This window comes from Dicentrarchus labrax, unplaced genomic scaffold, assembly GCF_905237075.1.
Source record: "Dicentrarchus labrax unplaced genomic scaffold, dlabrax2021, whole genome shotgun sequence".
Taxonomy (NCBI): domain Eukaryota; kingdom Metazoa; phylum Chordata; class Actinopteri; family Moronidae; genus Dicentrarchus; species Dicentrarchus labrax.
In genome coordinates, this window is record NW_026136705.1 from 30,132,410 (window position 1) to 30,149,402 (window position 16,993).

The following is a 16,993-nucleotide window of genomic DNA, read 5'->3' on the forward strand; positions in this document are numbered from 1 at the left end:
TGTCCTATTAGCACATATTAAAGCCTGATTCTGTACGATTATATTCTACATCTACTGGGTTTTCCCTCAATAACCTCCTAATTACTGGTTATTGATAGTGAGGAAGTTAATTATGATCTTTTGCTCGAGGTCTTATGAGGTGAATCAAATACTAATTCTCCCTTAATAACAATAAATATGTTCTATTATATAAAAGTACAAGCTGGAACGGCTGATAAAGGAGTTTAGTGTGGTGTCAAACTATTGAACTATTTAAAACAAAAGTATTCTGTAAGTCGAATCACAAAGTCATTAGTTTGAGATATTAAACGATTACTCTCATTATAATTACAGATTACATGTAATCTATTACTCTCCGAGTCTGGATATAAATGTTTTGTATGGAAGTTTCCTCCAATGTGAATTATTCTGTAAGTCTTTATAATGAGAATGTTTCTGAAAATATTAACTTTAAGACACTAAGTCATTATTTTATTATTATTATTATCTCCTCCCCCCCCTCATGTTGAACCCTGGAGGATCAGCTGCTTCCTGTCCCGATCACGTGTCCAGCGGGAGGCTCCGACTGGAAAACCTTAAGGAATATCTTCCTCCTCCTCCTCCTCCTCCTCCTCCTCCTGCTACCGGGCTAATAATACCTGTTTATTAATAACGGAGGCTGTGTTTGTGAGGCTGCTCTGCGGGAGGCTGGCTCTCTGCTCCCCGCTCCTTATAAACCCAGAATGGGCTCCACCGCTGGACGTCCGCGGACCGGGACCGCTGCGTGGTCGCTGCTTTGTTTACTCCACCGGGTGCGACTTTAAACCGTAAACAAGCTCCGAGCAGAGACACAAAGCTCCGTGTTCAGTCGGTGCTACCGGACAATACGGGTTTACTGCACCGGGTTCAGCGCCATAGCAACCCGTTACAACCCGTTAATAAACACTATAGTGTCTTTAACTGGTGTATTGTGGGGGAATGGCTGCGAGCTGAGCGCTTCTGGGTAAAGTTTGTTATTTTTTATTTATTTTATTTTATTTTTTTTACACGTTTTTCATCGAAAATGAAGTCTTCCACGGCTCCCGGAATACGGTTTATCACGTCTTTCTCTCGAGATAGTTGGTAAGTTTCCATTATCCTCATTACAGAGCCTTTATATGTGTGTGTTGTGTGTGTGTGTGTGTGTGTGTGTGTGTGTGTTATCTCCCTGCTGTAAATGATCAACATCATCCACATCGATAAAACACACACTCTGTGAAGTTGTGGGTTCATTATGTAGTGTTTGTTTTTTATTTTAAATATATACCCTAATTGGTGCTTTTATTTTCCTGCAGCGAGAAATCGAGCCACGCCAAACTCCATTCAAAAAATCGCCAATTTTAGAGCTTCCTCTTTTAATCGATGCAGATTTGACCTTTATCGAATCGATCCGCGACAGAATCCGGAATTTAAAGAATTCGGCTAAGACAAGAGGAGGATATGGTGGGGGCTTTATTTTTATAGCATCTGAGTTTTCTAATTCACTGTGGAGATTATTTATTAGTTTAATTTGCTGATGTAAAAGAAATAAAACAGCATCAGTTGATGAGAAATTAAAAAGTATGAGTGATTCAGTCTCAATAATTAGTTGGTTACTTGTTATTATGACTTTCTTTATTTTGATAATTTGTTTATTGGGGTTTTTAATGAGAATTAAATCAAGGATACAATATAATTAAAGCTTTCTGAGTCTGAATATTCAATCTAAGGATTAGTTTCTTCATCAAGTAATCTTCCCATTATTTCCTCAGTTCAACAGTTGATCAGTTGGGTTTATAAATCATCAGGAGACAGTTCATAATCTCCCAGAGAACAAGAGAGACACCTTCAAACTGCAGTCCAAAACACAAAGATTGCACATTTACTGCGATTTAACACAAGAAAAGCATCAAATCCTCAAATCTGACTGAGAAGATTCATTAATTAGTAAAAAATAGTTGCAGAAACTCATCGATCGACTCAGGTTTCAGCACGAGCGATGTCAATAGTTAAGTAAGTAAGTAAAAGTAAAAGCATTTTCTCTTTCAGGCCACAGCTGAGCTCAGTCACAAGATAATTACAGTGTTAATTAAAGAGTCGTTCTCACAGTTCATCGCCACGTTTCTAGTGTACGTGATAAAAAAGACATAATGAAGTTAATACTGATGAATCAGTGTTAGAGGAACATTTCACTGCTGCAGCTACTCGAGGTGGATCTCTGGTTTAGTCCTGTGAATCCCAACCATGAGGTCGGGCCCCTCCAAAAGGTCACCAGATAAAATGTGAGGGGTCAAGAGGTGATTAAAGGGGCAGGAAATGGGACCAAAACATGAATGGAACATACATTTGTAGTTATTTTACTTTAAATATTTTTCAATTCAACCTTTTCAGGCCTCAAACTGTAACTTAAATGAAGCCGTGTGAGAAGTTTAGGAGGGAAATGTAGCTTATCATATGCTTTTTAATGTAAAATCATTGTTTTGTACATTAACTATAGCTGTGAGTAAAGTTCAATCCTTCTGTTTTCTTTCCTTTAAGGGTCATTGGGACTGATAATAATTGTGTAATACCTTCATACAGTTAAACCTTGAGAGACAGTTATTGTCAAAAAATCTCAGACCGCTGCCGCCCTCTGAATCTCCCTCTGAAATGTCGTGTAAAAGAAGTATAAAGTAGTAATTAAATGGAAATACTCAGGAGTAACAGCTACCAGCGGTGGTGTATCGGTCTTATATTGAGAGGTTTCTATTCTTACGTCCTCTGGAGGACAGATAAAAAAGACTATATTCATATTTTAGGATTAGAAAGATGTTGTTTCCATGTTCCTGTTGATGTTTTAAGTCTTTATTTTCAGCCGGCGGTTTATTGTCGTTCACTCAGTATGAACTCAGCTGATCTGTGACATGCTGGTAGCAGTTTGTGTTCTATAACACACATTTCTGCGTCAGTGGAAAGTTTCTTATTCGCGTTGGCTTTTTAAAGATTAACCAGTAAAGTCCGATCTGCATTTGGTGTCCTCGCTGTCGTTGCTTCTCGTTCTGTTTGCAGCCGTTTCTTTATCTGAATCTCTCTTTTGCAGGTATCGTGGTTTCATTCTCTTCCTCACCTTCCTCTTCTACACGGCCTACCACCTCTCGAGGAAACCTATCAGCATTGTGAAGGTGACTGGGACAATTCAATTCCTTTTTATCTGCAGGTTTTCTACTGGATTCTGCAGGACCTTGACCAGCCCGGGTTGTAGGTCAAATCCTCCCTGGAGTTTGGAAGTCTCTATCTCGAGTTCACGCTGTTCCTTTGTTTTAGATAAGTGAAGCACGCCGGAGGGAGAACAGACAGAGTAACTAACTGTGAATAAAGTGTCAGATTGCTTCAGTAGAATTAGAACTTATGTGCGAGTCTTCCTCTGAAAGAAAACACACATTTCTTATTCAGAAAGCCAGATTTTTATGTTAATACTGCAGCACGCTCACATTAATGGCAGCAAACCGGGGGAATGTCTAATATCATCAAATCTGAATGAAGATTCATTATTATCGACTCAGGTTTCAGCACGAGCGATGTCAGTAGTTAAGTAAGTAAGTAAAAGTAAAAGCATTTTCTCTTTCAGGCCACAGCTGAGCTCAGTCACAAGATAATTACAGTGTTAATTAAAGAGTCGTTCTCACAGTTCATCGCCACGTTTCTAGTGTACGTGATAAAGAAACAGAATGAAGAGCTCAACAAGGCCGACAGTGTGCAGCTTCTAATGTTCAGTTCTGTTAGACAGGTATGGAAGGTGCATTTACAATACTTGATATGATATATTGTGAGTTATGACATTATTAGCGCGTTAATACTGATGAATTAGCGTTAGAGGAACATTTCAAACATTTCTGCGTCAGTGGAAAGTTTCTTATTCAACGACAGCAACGAGTTCACGTTGTCCTTGCTTCTCATTCTGTTTGCAGCCATATCTTTATGTTCCTCATCAGAGAGCGCCAGAGGATCAGAGAGGAGATAAACACACATTTCTTATTCAGAAAGCCAGATTTTCATCTTAATCCTGCAGTCAGATAGCACGTAGCACGCTCACATTAATGGCGGCAAACCTGGGAATGTCTAATATCATGAAAGCTTTGAAAATATACAACTTATACATAAAAAAAAGGCACATTTCTACTCGTATGTCTGCACTCATAAGTTCCTGCAACCCCTGTATAATATAAGCAATATCTAATCATCAACCAGTGACTTTATGACAACTGAATCTAGCACTTCCCTAAAGGAAGAAGAAGTTGAAGCTGGTATTAGTTGTGATTCAGAGTGCAGCACCACTGTGGTAAATATGGACAGAGTAACACATGTATTTGTTCTGAATGTCAAGCAAGTGCAACAACACAAGGCCAGCTCGCCGTCTGTCTGCGGCCTTTTATTTCACAAAGCTCTCGCCGGCGACCTAATTATCCTTATCAATAATAATCTAACAGCCGTGCTACAGATGAGACGACTCCTGCACATTGTTCAGCCTTTAGTAGTCGCCTCATGTCTAATAACATGAAAGCTGATGAAATATACAACTTATACATTGAAAAGAAGGCCCATTTGTACTTCCTTCTACTTGCTTGTACCTTTATTTTACTGTCTGTGTCATTTTACCTGCTTCCCTCTGTATTCAGAGTCAGCTGCACAGAAACTGCTCCACGGTCCTTCAGCCTACAGACCTCAACATAACCAACAATGCTACCTGGTGCGACTGGGCCCCCTTCGGTAAGTCCTGCTCTTGTTTCCACCTGCGAAGTCAACGCGGACACTAATGAGTAGAGGATGATTGATATAGTGTTTTATGAGAGCATATCAGGGATTTCTTCGTCATTAGAATTCAAATAAGAAGAGATAATGAACTTTATTGTCCGTTACATTACTGGAAATGGAAATTGGCCTTCTGACAAAACGTTGTAAAACAGCCTGTAAAGAGCAGCTGACATACATAAAACAATACAGCAAAAAACAAAGCAACCGAATCAAAATGAAAGCCAAATATAAATAAATAAATACAGCAACAGTGTGACACTGGGGTTATAAGGGAGCAGACACAGAGTGCAGAAAGAAACCCCCTCTGCTACATAGCAGACAGCTGCTGTGTCCCAAGCCCTTACTGCACAGTCAGCAGGTTTCGAGTGTGTACAGATGGAAAGTGACACAATAAAATACACAAAAAGTTCTCAAAACAGCGAGCGTACGATGTAAAAACTCCTGATGTTCTTCCACAGTGCACAGTGGGAATGGAGGAGCTGCAGCCGTAACAGCTCCAGGATTCTGTGTCAAATCTTTAAAAACATCAAAGTTTTCTCACTGCACAAGTATTGTTTCACTTCCTGTTTTAATAAAACAGTATTTTGCTTTGTTGAATAGTTACCACAGAAACAGTTTTGTATAAGGATTAGTGTTCACTGAATGCAGTTAGTTATTGAACACAGCTGCTCTCTCTGTGTTTTAGTATGATATGAAATTAAATTGTTTGCCTGTTTTCATCCGGTGTCACAAGCTGAAGTTAGAGTTAATCTCTATGGAAGTTTGTAGAGACATGCTGGGAATGTTTCCTCACTCCTTTCTAAGTCATTATTACTGTTGGGATGTATTTCTTGTTTATTGCATAATTAGTTAGCAGTGAGATTGAAGTCCAGTCTTTATATCCCGACCTCGCGATACCAGACAGTCGGAGATCTCAGCACCCCCCTCAAACGATGTTCCTCCTCCGTTCTCTTACGTAGTGAAACAAACTGGAGATAAAGGGAACCACTGTCTAACCCGGAGAGCGCTTTTTAAAGGACTGATAATTATACAGTGTTTACAAGCAAACCTCTCTAATTGTTTTCACTTTTTACAATGAAAGCTGAGATAAAGATTAAGTCATTAAGGTATCGTACGGCCCAGTATAGGAAGGTGTTTATGTTAGGGAACTGGTTCTCCCACCATCGATGATCCTGGGTTCAATTGTTGGTGGGTGGGAAGCCAGTGAGGGCTCAGTCGTTGATAGTTATATTATAAATAAACTAATGGTTTCATCTGTGTCGTCTCTCCAGACCAGGACAACTATCAGACGCTGTTTGGAGTCTTGGATAACTGCTTCCTGGTTGCCTATGCCTTCGGCATGTTTTTCAGGTTTGTACCGTTACCGTGTGTGTGTGTGTGTGTGTGTGTGTGTGTGTGTGTGTATGTGTGCGTGTGCCGCACTGACTCACGACCATTCTCTGTCCTCGCAGTGGGATCTTTGGAGAGCGCCTGCCTCTGCGGTACTACCTGAGCTTCGGGATGCTGATGAGTGGATTGTTCACGTGTCTGTTCGGCCTCGGCTTCTACTGGAACATCCACTCTTTAGGGTACTACGGCTTCATCCAGGTAAACGCCACCACACTACGCAGTTAAGCCCCGGCCACACTGCCATTGTAGCGGCCGTGTTGGAGCAGCCACACTGTCCGCCTGAGCCGCTCAGGTGCTGCTGCAGCTTCACTGGAGAGTCGACGTCTTGGCCTATTTTTTCCAGTCATATCGACATTATAGCAGCAACATATACATCTTTTACTACAGTTTCAATGTCTGTATCTGTAGAATATGTGACAGAACTGACCTCCTGTATCTGTTTCAGATTAAAAGCATGCACCATTGGCTACAAATTAGGAATTATAAAGGCATTAGAGTCGCATGGGGAGTCAGAAATGTTCAGGTGAACGTCAATTTATTCACAATTTTGGGACTCCTTCATATATTTCATACTTTTTATTCCCAGTTTGGACATAAAATAGGTTAAAATGTCTTAAATTTAACTAACTGCTCTGACTTCCTGTCGTACCCCCTTTTGTTTACATTTTGAAAGTGATTGCACAGAATCAGGAAGCTGCAAACAAGCTCTCTTTCATTTCTGCAGGCAGAACTACTGCATACAACTAAATCTCATTAGAGGGGAGGAGAAAGAGGGAAGCACAGAGATCAGATGAGCTGTTTATCGCTGACTCGCCACCAAACGTTCAGCTTTCACTGGTCGCCTGACTCCATAGGAAATGAGTGCTGGCAGTCTGCATGTGTACACGGTGTCTCAGTAAAACTAAAAGCACATCAGAAGAGTTTGATTTCACTTCAGTTTTTTTTTCGACCAGTAATAACCGCACCCCTGCACTGAAAACTGAGACTTTATGATGGGAATCCAGCTCAGATTCTTACCATCAGATTTAAGTCGAGTGAAAGTTGAATTACCTCTGAAACCACAGCTTTAAAGAACGGCTTCTGTCTCTTCCTGTGTATAAACGCTGCAGCTCCACAGTGCTGTCTGTAGATTTATTGTTTTGTCTTATTCACAGTTCAAAAGGATATTCAATTAACAATGATGTCAAATAGAGAAAGTCATCATTTATGTGAAGCTGGAAGCAGACAAAGTTTGTTTCTTGATAAATGACTGAAATGATTAATAGAAAATCAAAGATAACATTTAATCAACAAGTTGTTTGGCCACTTCCATGTTTATTTAACATTAGTATAAAAGCTAATGTTTCCCACAAATTGATTTTATGTGGGCAGCTCATCCACCTGTAACAGCATTCACTTAAAAAATGTTTTAAACTTTGGACTGATCCATAAACTAGCTGATGTGCAGTTGAATAAATACAGAAAATCTACTCCCTGTAGTTCGCTCATGAATGCAATGCCAATAATATCGACATGTCATCGGTATCCGGTCAGTAAAAGCTTTAAAATGAAGCCTCAGTATCCGTCTGAAATGAACAGTTCGTGCCGATCAGCTGACAGTTTCATTAGAGTCAGCAATCAGCCAAAAGGAGTTTGAAAGTATTGAATATTGACAATAATCCAGTATTGTGCATCCATCCACACCCTCACATGACAGAGGACTATCCCCTGTAGTCAAATACCACATGTACATTTCCAACCTCAGGGGAACTATAAGTAGAAATGTTACTCATGCTGTAAATACACTGACTTATTGTATTGATTAACCCTTTTACCCCTGGTACAGATGTGATCACTGAGAGCTCTGCGGGTCAGTACCGACCTCATTTATCACCTCTTAAAACGCAGAGATCTCATGGTGGCTTACTCAGGCTTTACTCATCACCTGACTCACAGCTGCAGCATGTGACCTGCAGGAGTGTGTCTGGGCTTACACGGGTCGGCTGTGGGAATGTCACCGCCCGGCCATCTCCCCTCTCTCTCTCTCTCTCTCTCTCCTCTTTAGGAAGATGTTTGCAGCGTTCGGATGCTTTGATGCAGCGAGTTAACTCGGCTTTCTCCCGCTGTCTTTGCAGGTCATGAACGGGCTGATGCAGACCACGGGCTGGCCGGCAGTGGTGGCCTGCGTTGGGAATTGGTTTGGGAAGGGGAAGTGAGTACTGAGTCCTGCTGACCATGCAGTGTTTGATTCTTCTTTATTTAGTGGCTGGTTGAGTCACGCAAACGTTCCACATCATAAATCTTAACTTGCCTTTAAATATGTGTGGAAACTAAAGAACTGGTCAGAGCAGAAGTTTAGGAACCTCACTCACACAAACATCAGAGTGAGAACACTAGTAAACAGTCCCACGCCCGTCTGAGTGTACGCCCATAGATTGTCTTTACCAGCACAAAGGAAACTAGGTCAGAGAAATCAGGTTACACAGGAAACCAGATAACATGTGTTTACATGTGCTGCAATCAGCTGGTTACTGTTGTGTTTATGTGTCGATTCTTTCTGAGATACAGTCACAAAATCATGGTTGTTTGTTTTTATTCATATTTTTAAGCTTTACATAATTAATCAATATTGATCATTAAAGAAATACATAGTTCGACATTTTGTGATATACGCTTATCCAGAGTGTGATGGGCAGATCGATATCAATCTTGTGTATGTTAAAGGACCAGTGTGTAGCATTTAGTGGCATGGTGAAGTTGCAGACAGCACCCAACTGAATCCACACGCAGAAATGTGAAAAGACTTTGTGGTTTTTGGCGGCGTTATGGAAACATTTCATCACGCAGTGTTGTATTTACAGTGAGGTTGCCAGGCGTGTTTTCACTGTGCCTGTACAGAGAGATCTACCAAACCCTGTGCTCACTCACTGTGTCTGACAACCTGCACTACAGCTGCAGACGCTGCACAGATCCACCTCTCTGTATGTGTATGTAACATTTCAGTTTGTGTACAGACTAAACAAATGAGGCGCATCATGTTCAGCTCAAACATAAGATTGAAAGAATCTCACTGTCAGAAATGTCGAACTTCTTCCTTTAACGGGGATAAAACTGTGTTTCTGAGGCAGTACCTCTTGTGCTTTTATCCTCAGACGCGGGTTCATCATGGGTGTGTGGAACTCCCACACCTCCGTGGGAAACATCCTCGGCTCCCTCATCGCCGGAGCCTTCGTCTCCTCGGCGTGGGGAATGTCCTTCATCGTCCCCGGACTCATCATCGCCTCCACGGGGATCCTGTGCTTCTTCTTCCTGGTTGAAAGTCAGTTTCTGTTCACCAGAGAAACACTCACACAGAGTTTAATTAGGTTGAATTACACTGTGAAGTGATATTTGGGAACGTAGCTGCAAACTCGTTGCATTTATACAGAATTTGTGTAAATCTGAAGAAATGGTTTTGGTGCCAGGAACTGCTGCTTATCAAAATTGTGGCAATTCATTTTTGGTGAAACACCTGATGGATTCGTTGGTTGATTCCTGTTTTAACCAGAGTCTGATAAAAAAGATCAGATGTTAGTACAGAGTTATTATAGAGTTAGTATAATTAAGTCTGGCTCTACATGTCGCATCTTGTTGACTTTGAGATTTCTTGTCAAACTGGAAAGTTGCTGTGGAACAATGGTTCTCAAACTCAGGGCCGGGGCCCCCTGGGGGTGCATAGAGTCACTGCAGGTGGGTCTGGATGACCATTGCAAGACATCTGGAGTGAAATAAAGTTGAATGAATATGATTTATGTTGGGAAAATAAACAGATTCTGACATTTATATAACTAAAAATCAACTTAGATCCTTTTTTATTTATATCATCATTCATTGTTAATGATTGTGGGGTCGGGGGCATGAACCTTATTCGGCTTGAACATTTCTGAGCCCCGTCTTTTCCTTCTCTCTTATTCAGAACCTGAAGACGTGAACTGCACTCCTCCTCAGCACCACGTGAGTTAACCCTGAAACATTCAGCGTCTCCGCTTCCTCCCTCACAAACAGCTTTTAGACTAACAGATACGAGTGTTTGTCTCACAGAGCGAGCAGGAGAGCGTCGAGACGGAGCAGGACTCGGCCCACGTTGACCAAACTGTCAATGGAGCGATCTGCACCGAGTCCACAGATCTTGTGGAGGAGCACGTCGAGGCCATCAGCTTCTGTGGAGCACTCAGTATTCCTGTGAGTGGTACCTTGTTTCATATTTGAAAGTTCTGTTTATAAAGAATGAATGATGTATTTTATATTCTGGATTTGTGCAGTTTGAAAACCACCATGAGTAGGATTTGAAGTCCTTATTGTGGCGCCCTCTGGTGGTGGAATCAGGAGTGACAGTGGCATTGGGATTGTTTCATTTTCCTACAAATACAAACCTCTGACCTACCTGAAAGATGCTATGGAGATACTTGGAGCCGGGGGAGGGTGTAATATGTACTTTATAATTCAGAGTGAGGCACATGATCACACCAGGTACTTCTGCTTATGTGGAGGCGCTCCAAGGACTTGATGGGACGGCTGATTGCTTTGTGCACAGATGGAGGCTTTTGTTTTGAAAGGCTTCCGCTGCCGGTTTACAGCGGCTCCGGATCTCGCTGTCCTCGGATAATGAGCACTTTGGACTGATGAAAGGTTTTGGTGGTGTTTTGTTGTCTCACACAGGGAGTGGTGGAGTTCTCTCTCTGTCTGCTCTTCGCCAAACTGGTCAGCTACACGTTCCTGTACTGGCTTCCTCTCTACATCTCCAACGTCGGTCAGTATCCGCTCACACACACACAGAGAGAAAGAGAGAGAGAGAGAGAACATCAGGGCCTCATTTAAAGTCTTTCAGAGTTAATGTGGGGTCTGTTTCTTATTTTCAGCACATTTCGAGGCAAAAGAGGCCGGAGACATGTCGACGCTCTTCGATGTGGGAGGAATTGTGGGTACGTTTTCAGTAGGTTTTATTTTCTGACAGAAGAGGTAAAAAGGAAAATATGAAATGTATGATGCAAATAAGGAAAGACACAAAGGCCTTTAAAGAGTGAGTTTGTATGAGGAACTTATCCGTAGTATCACGGCTTCCCCCCCCCGTATTTTCACCGCTTTATCCTGCTGACAGCGCTTTCCGACGTGGAACAGAAACCTTTTTATATCGCTCTCTCTAAAGTCACCAGACTCCTTCGACAAAACCTCACAGAACACAGGAGCTGCAGGTCCAACGCTGCCTCAATCACATACGTCACACAATAACACAGACAAACAAACCAATGGAGGCAGCAACTCCTGTGATCCACCCTTTTATTTTTTTGTATAATTACCGTAAAACTTCCAATAAAAGCAGGGTCCCTAATAGACGCAGGTCTCTTTTAAAAGCCTGGTGTGGCCACACGTTTTGACAAATAAACGCAGGTCTCCAATAGAGGCCTGGTCTGGATTTTAGAGAAATTATCTCGATATATAAAATCCCTTAAAATCCACCAGCTCGCCCGCTTGAGCGAGTTTTAAGTCGTTTTGATCTCCTACACAAATAGAAATGTTTAAACCTCTGTCAGTATGTACATAATGCACATCATTAGATCAGTTATAGATTCTCCACAATTCAATCGTTCACTATATTTTACGAAAACGATCAACAACAAAGTATGACGTTATTAATTCTGACTCACCAATAACACGGTAAACAAGAGAGAAGGAAAAAACCTCTGAAGCATCATAATCATCATGTTAGTTGTCAAATTCTGCTGAAGTTAGAGTTTAGTTTAGTTTTGTGCTAAAGGAATTAAACGCCTGTCCCAAATAGAGGCCTGTCCCAAATAAAGGCAGGGGGAGTTCAGTGATTTAAGCAAATAAACGTTTGCTCACAATCGCTCACCAACCTAATCCGCCCTTCAATAATTTAAATGTTATAAGCAGCCGAATACCTGATAGTAAACCACTACTGATTATTACTTGATGTTGATAAATACCATGGAATTAAACTATTGTACTTTAATATATCTGGATTCAATTATTTATTTTATATATATTATAAAGTTCTGTGGCTGACTGTGTCTGCAGGAGGCATCATGGCGGGTCTTGTGTCGGACTACACCGGTGGGAGAGCGTCAACGTGCTGCGTCATGCTGCTCGCCGCGGCCCCTATGGTGAGTGTCAGCTGATACATCGGATTTATTTTATGCTGGTTGTCAAACACATTCCTCAGGTCATATATCTGCTGTTGTTCTATCTCAACCAGATGTTACTGTGTCTCTCTGTACTTTATAACATTCATAGCTTATTGGTTTTATAGGAACATCTTAAAACCTGTATTAACTTATTTATTCTGGCCAGTTAACGAGTTTGACAAACAAGTTTGGAGAAAGAGTTAACAGACGCCAGCAGTGTGTTTTGGTCATTATTGGAGAGATAGAAGCAGTGGGCAGTGCGGTGCTGATGTAGGAAACATCTGATGTGATCTTCATGCTGGCTGCAGTCTTTCTTAATGTTATCTGCTGCTCTGAAAGCTGCACTTTCCTCTTTTTAAAATCCTGCATAACAGCACAATATCCTCTCATTACTGATGTCCAGATGTCCAGCGTAGATTTACAGTTCAGTTATTATGAGTGGAAGACAAAGCTGAAGATGTGATGATGGTTTGTTTTGTTCATGTTGCAGCTTTTCCTCTATAATTACATCGGACAAAGGAGCCTCGGCACGACAATCGGTAAGATTTCTTTACTGTATTTCGTGTTTTTGTGTTTTGTTTTTGTACTTTGGAGTTTATTTTAACTTTAACTTTAAGGAAAAAGTAGCAGCAGTCAGTTAGTCCCGATCAGGTGACAAACCTTAGCACTAGATACTGAGGTAGCACCGATTACAGCATGACAAACAAACTTTCAAACAAAAACACCTGACAACAACAGCGACTTCCTGTCCTTGTACCTGAGCCCTCGACAGTAACACAGCGCCACCCGATGTACACATAGTTAATTACACTTATGGCTCTTATAGAGTCTTTGACAATCCTTCCTCTGTAACGTCTCCATGCTGTGGTCACATTCAGCCTCCACAGTCCAGTTTAAACGCACAAAACGAGTCGTTAGTCATCAGAAATTAACGTGGAAGTTGGTTTAATTACAGACAGTGTAAAAAAAAAATAGGTTTTTATTAAAAAGGAGTCTTTTTTCTCCACGTGTAGGTATGCTGTTGTTGTGTGGAGGCCTTGTGAACGGACCGTACGCCCTCATCACTACCGCTGTATCTGCTGACCTGGTAAGACCTGAAGCATCATGGGAAACACGCCGCCATCTGTCACAGTTTCTATAATCCTAATGTCTCCTAGAGGACGTAGATTTAAAAAAATTAAAAACTTGAATGTCTTTGTTGCAACAGGGAACACACGAGAGTCTGAGAGGAAACTCCAGAGCGTTATCGACAGTGACGGCCATTATTGACGGGACTGGTTCCATAGGTATGTGTGAGACCCTTTTGAGACTGTCGGGTCTTAAAAAGTCTTTAAACGATGTGACAATATCCGCTGATTGTTATTGGTATGAAGGAGTTCTGTTAACTTTGGATTTCATTATTCATAGTAACAAGTTATACGTGATGATACAGGGCTTTGAGAGTCTGGAAATGTTTGTTATTTACCTTTAAAGTGCTTGAATTGTACTTTCTCCAAGCCGTACGAACCCTGGATGTTAAATATTGAGGTGTGTTTTGTGTAGGAGCTGCGTTGGGGCCTCTGTTAGCCGGTGTGATCTCCCCCACCGGCTGGAACAACGTCTTCTACATGCTCATCTCCGCCGACGTCCTAGCCTGCCTGGTCAGAACCCCCCCGCTGTATATTCCCTCTGTACTCCCTACAGTACAAACATTACATCTCCTTTAATGATGACGTCTCTGTAGTTTTATAACTGACACATTGTTTGTTTGTTTGTTTGTCTGCAGTTTTTGACCAGACTTGTTTACAAGGAGGTTCAGGGTTGGTGTGGATGTGGCCCCCGAATGAGAGGGTGAGTGTCTCCACCAGCTGTGGATTAAAGAAACTTTACACCTTTGAGATTAAAAGCCTCAAATAGGAAACGATTACAGGAACTAAAACAAATCTGTAAAAGCGTCCAATAAAAAGCCAGCATGTGTTTGGTGTCACAAACGTTCCAGCAGCATCCCTAAAGCTCAGTAATTAACATGTTATACCTCATTAGTGTCATTAAGTACAAAAACAGAAATGTAAAAACAGTAAATTGGGGTTTTTCGGGGAGTTACGTTCAAGAACTGTTTCTTGGCTCACCAGACTGATGCTGATACAAACTCCTGTTCATCAATAAATTGTTGTGTTGGCTAAAGCTTCACTCAAACGCTCCATTGACACTTTCAGGATAAAACATACCTGTTTTCAGTGGCTTTTGGTTGCTTTTAGTGGGCTTTAGTTTTTTATAATCTCTTATTTTATATTGTTACATTTATGCGTATGTGATATTGCCTAATATTTATATACATATTAGCTCATATATTGTCATTTATTGATTTATTGACTTTATTTTGCACAGCACTTTTGGTCAACTCTGCTTGGTTTAAACTACATAAATAAAGATTTAACTCTCAGCCAGTCAGGGAATGAGTGTATTTCCTGAAACTATTCCTTTAAACGAAGAATTCAACGATATTAAATCAGGATATTAACCATCTGCACAAAAACTCAATTCCATTAGAAGCAGCGCTGTTATATATGATTGCATTGTATGTGTCTAATAGTCTCTCTGATGCAACTTTCTGTTCCAGGTTCAAAGAATTCTGAGACACAATCAACCAGGGAGCCAAACACAGAAAAGAGGGAAACAATAAAGACCTCAGCGCACAGCCAATAACCTCTTTCCATTCAGGCTGCTCGGGAACAAAAGCCACCAGCGGAAGATTCGAGGCACTAAAGTGACGATGGAAGCCTTCTTCTTATTGTACGACAGAGAGAAATATGCCTTTATAGAACAAAACTTTTTTTATGACCAATCTACTCGTTTTAACTTGTTTTAATATTCGTTTATCATTATTCTTTTAACATTAAAATACTATGCATTTTCTTAATATTGTCTTTTTCTGTCTCGTGACTTCATCCTTCAGGTCAATAATGTTTCACAGTTTTGGTGCTTTCAGTTCTGCTGCTGCAAGATTTTATATTTGAATATATATTATATGATGTTTTATATTTTATATTTTGATATTTAGTCATTAAAGAGTGAGTACGGTCCAACATTCTGGGGGAAAAAAAACCAAATTCTACATAGTTTAATCTTATTTAGTCCAGTTTTAAGTTGTTCTTCTCACGTCAGATAAAATAGTTTGATGGTAAAAGACGTTAGTGTTCCTCTCATTATTTATATTTACATGAAGCATAAAACAGGCAGCAGAATTCTGATAAATTGTTAAATTAAAACAACATTAAATGAAGTTAAATTACTTTATTAACTCCTGCCACTATTTTGTATTTATAAGCTGTTTATAAAAATGTAATAAATGTTTTTTAATAGACTATAATGTAGTTATAAGTGGAATCTATCTGTTTATTATTATCTGAACAAACACAATATAGTAACAGCTGCAACAATTATAAAATATGGAGAAGTTATAATAGTTATTAGTTAGTAAATATTGTTATTAATCCTCACCCCTACCAATACAGGACACTTATTTATCTACGTAATCTTCTCACAACATTATTAATTATGTAATTAATTTCATCTGTAAAAGAAAAAGAGAATCTTAATATTTTTGGTAAGTTACAGTTGCGTCTTCCTCAGTGACGGACCGACAGTGTGTGATACTTTAAATTAGGACCCAATAAATAGTTCCACCTATTTTTACTGCATCGGTGGACCTGTGGTCATTTTAAAAAGCACAAATTAAAACAAACAAAACAATGAAGTCATTAGAAACACACTGACTGACCAAAGTGGAATGACTCTCTGAGATTTTACAAAGTATACCTCTGGTGTTTATAACAGCTTACAACTGCACTATATTGTGTTATTAAATCATTTATTAAACGTTTATTTACGGCTCATAAACGCTGAATATCGAGGGTTAAAGTCGACAACCACTGTGGCTCTTTCAGTAACAGTCCTGTGTGAATCACCTTAACAGATCGATCAGGTCAGCAATGTGATGTATTCTCTGTCTGAAAGGAGGCTTTAGATTGTCTGCCAGCTTCTACGTCCAAAGTTTAACTTCTCTGACCTTTGACCTCTGAATAAACTGATCTTTAGGAGGCAGAAGGGTCCAACTGCAGCACCTCTCACCTCCCTGCTCTCACCTCAGACCTCATGCAGGTATTATCGCTCCCTGCTGGTCGGAGGAATTATTGGATTTTCAGTTGTCAGGTCATATAGTTCACAGAATATAATTATATGAAGTATATTACCGGTATATGATTGGTGACTTTCAGACCTTTAATTTTACTTTAACCCATTTACGTACAAAGAAAATTGTTCTGTTTGGTCTGAAGTCTTGAAATTTCGGTGCCGACATACTTCGACTAACAGTACAACTTATTATTATTTGAACTGTATTATTAGATAACATGCAAAAATCACACCCTTTTATCAATAGTCAAAGTCAGGATTCTTCAAAAATGAGGAAAAACACTCAAATGTTTTCCATATGAAACTCCATGAAACCTCTCTGCTCTCTACTGCTCATGCTCAAACCGCACTGGCTCAAAGGAGGGAGGACCCGTCTGTAAGGAGGCGCTAAAGCATTGACTGGGTGGGAGTTTGTAGGTGCCGCATTGTAAACAACATTTATAGAGAGGACTAGTTGAATTAAGTACAAATTAAAGCATGAA

At 40.3% G+C, this 16,993-nt stretch overlaps 1 protein-coding gene across 1 annotated transcript; it reads left to right on the forward strand.

Annotated features, from left to right (window-relative positions):
* The first annotated feature begins 548 nt into the window (after nt 1-548).
* Nucleotides 549-15,237, forward strand: slc37a2 (solute carrier family 37 member 2). The gene is made up of 18 exons (XM_051401824.1): nt 549-1,101; nt 3,077-3,158; nt 4,653-4,743; nt 6,060-6,138; nt 6,240-6,375; nt 8,292-8,368; nt 9,309-9,475; nt 10,112-10,149; nt 10,237-10,377; nt 10,855-10,945; nt 11,055-11,117; nt 12,232-12,317; nt 12,829-12,877; nt 13,352-13,425; nt 13,546-13,624; nt 13,881-13,978; nt 14,104-14,168; nt 14,938-15,237. The coding sequence occupies exons 1-18, from the start codon at nt 1,043-1,045 to the stop codon at nt 14,951-14,953; spliced, it is 1,491 nt and encodes a 496-aa protein (XP_051257784.1). The 5' UTR covers nt 549-1,042; the 3' UTR covers nt 14,954-15,237.
* The last annotated feature ends 1,756 nt before the right edge of the window (nt 15,238-16,993 follow it).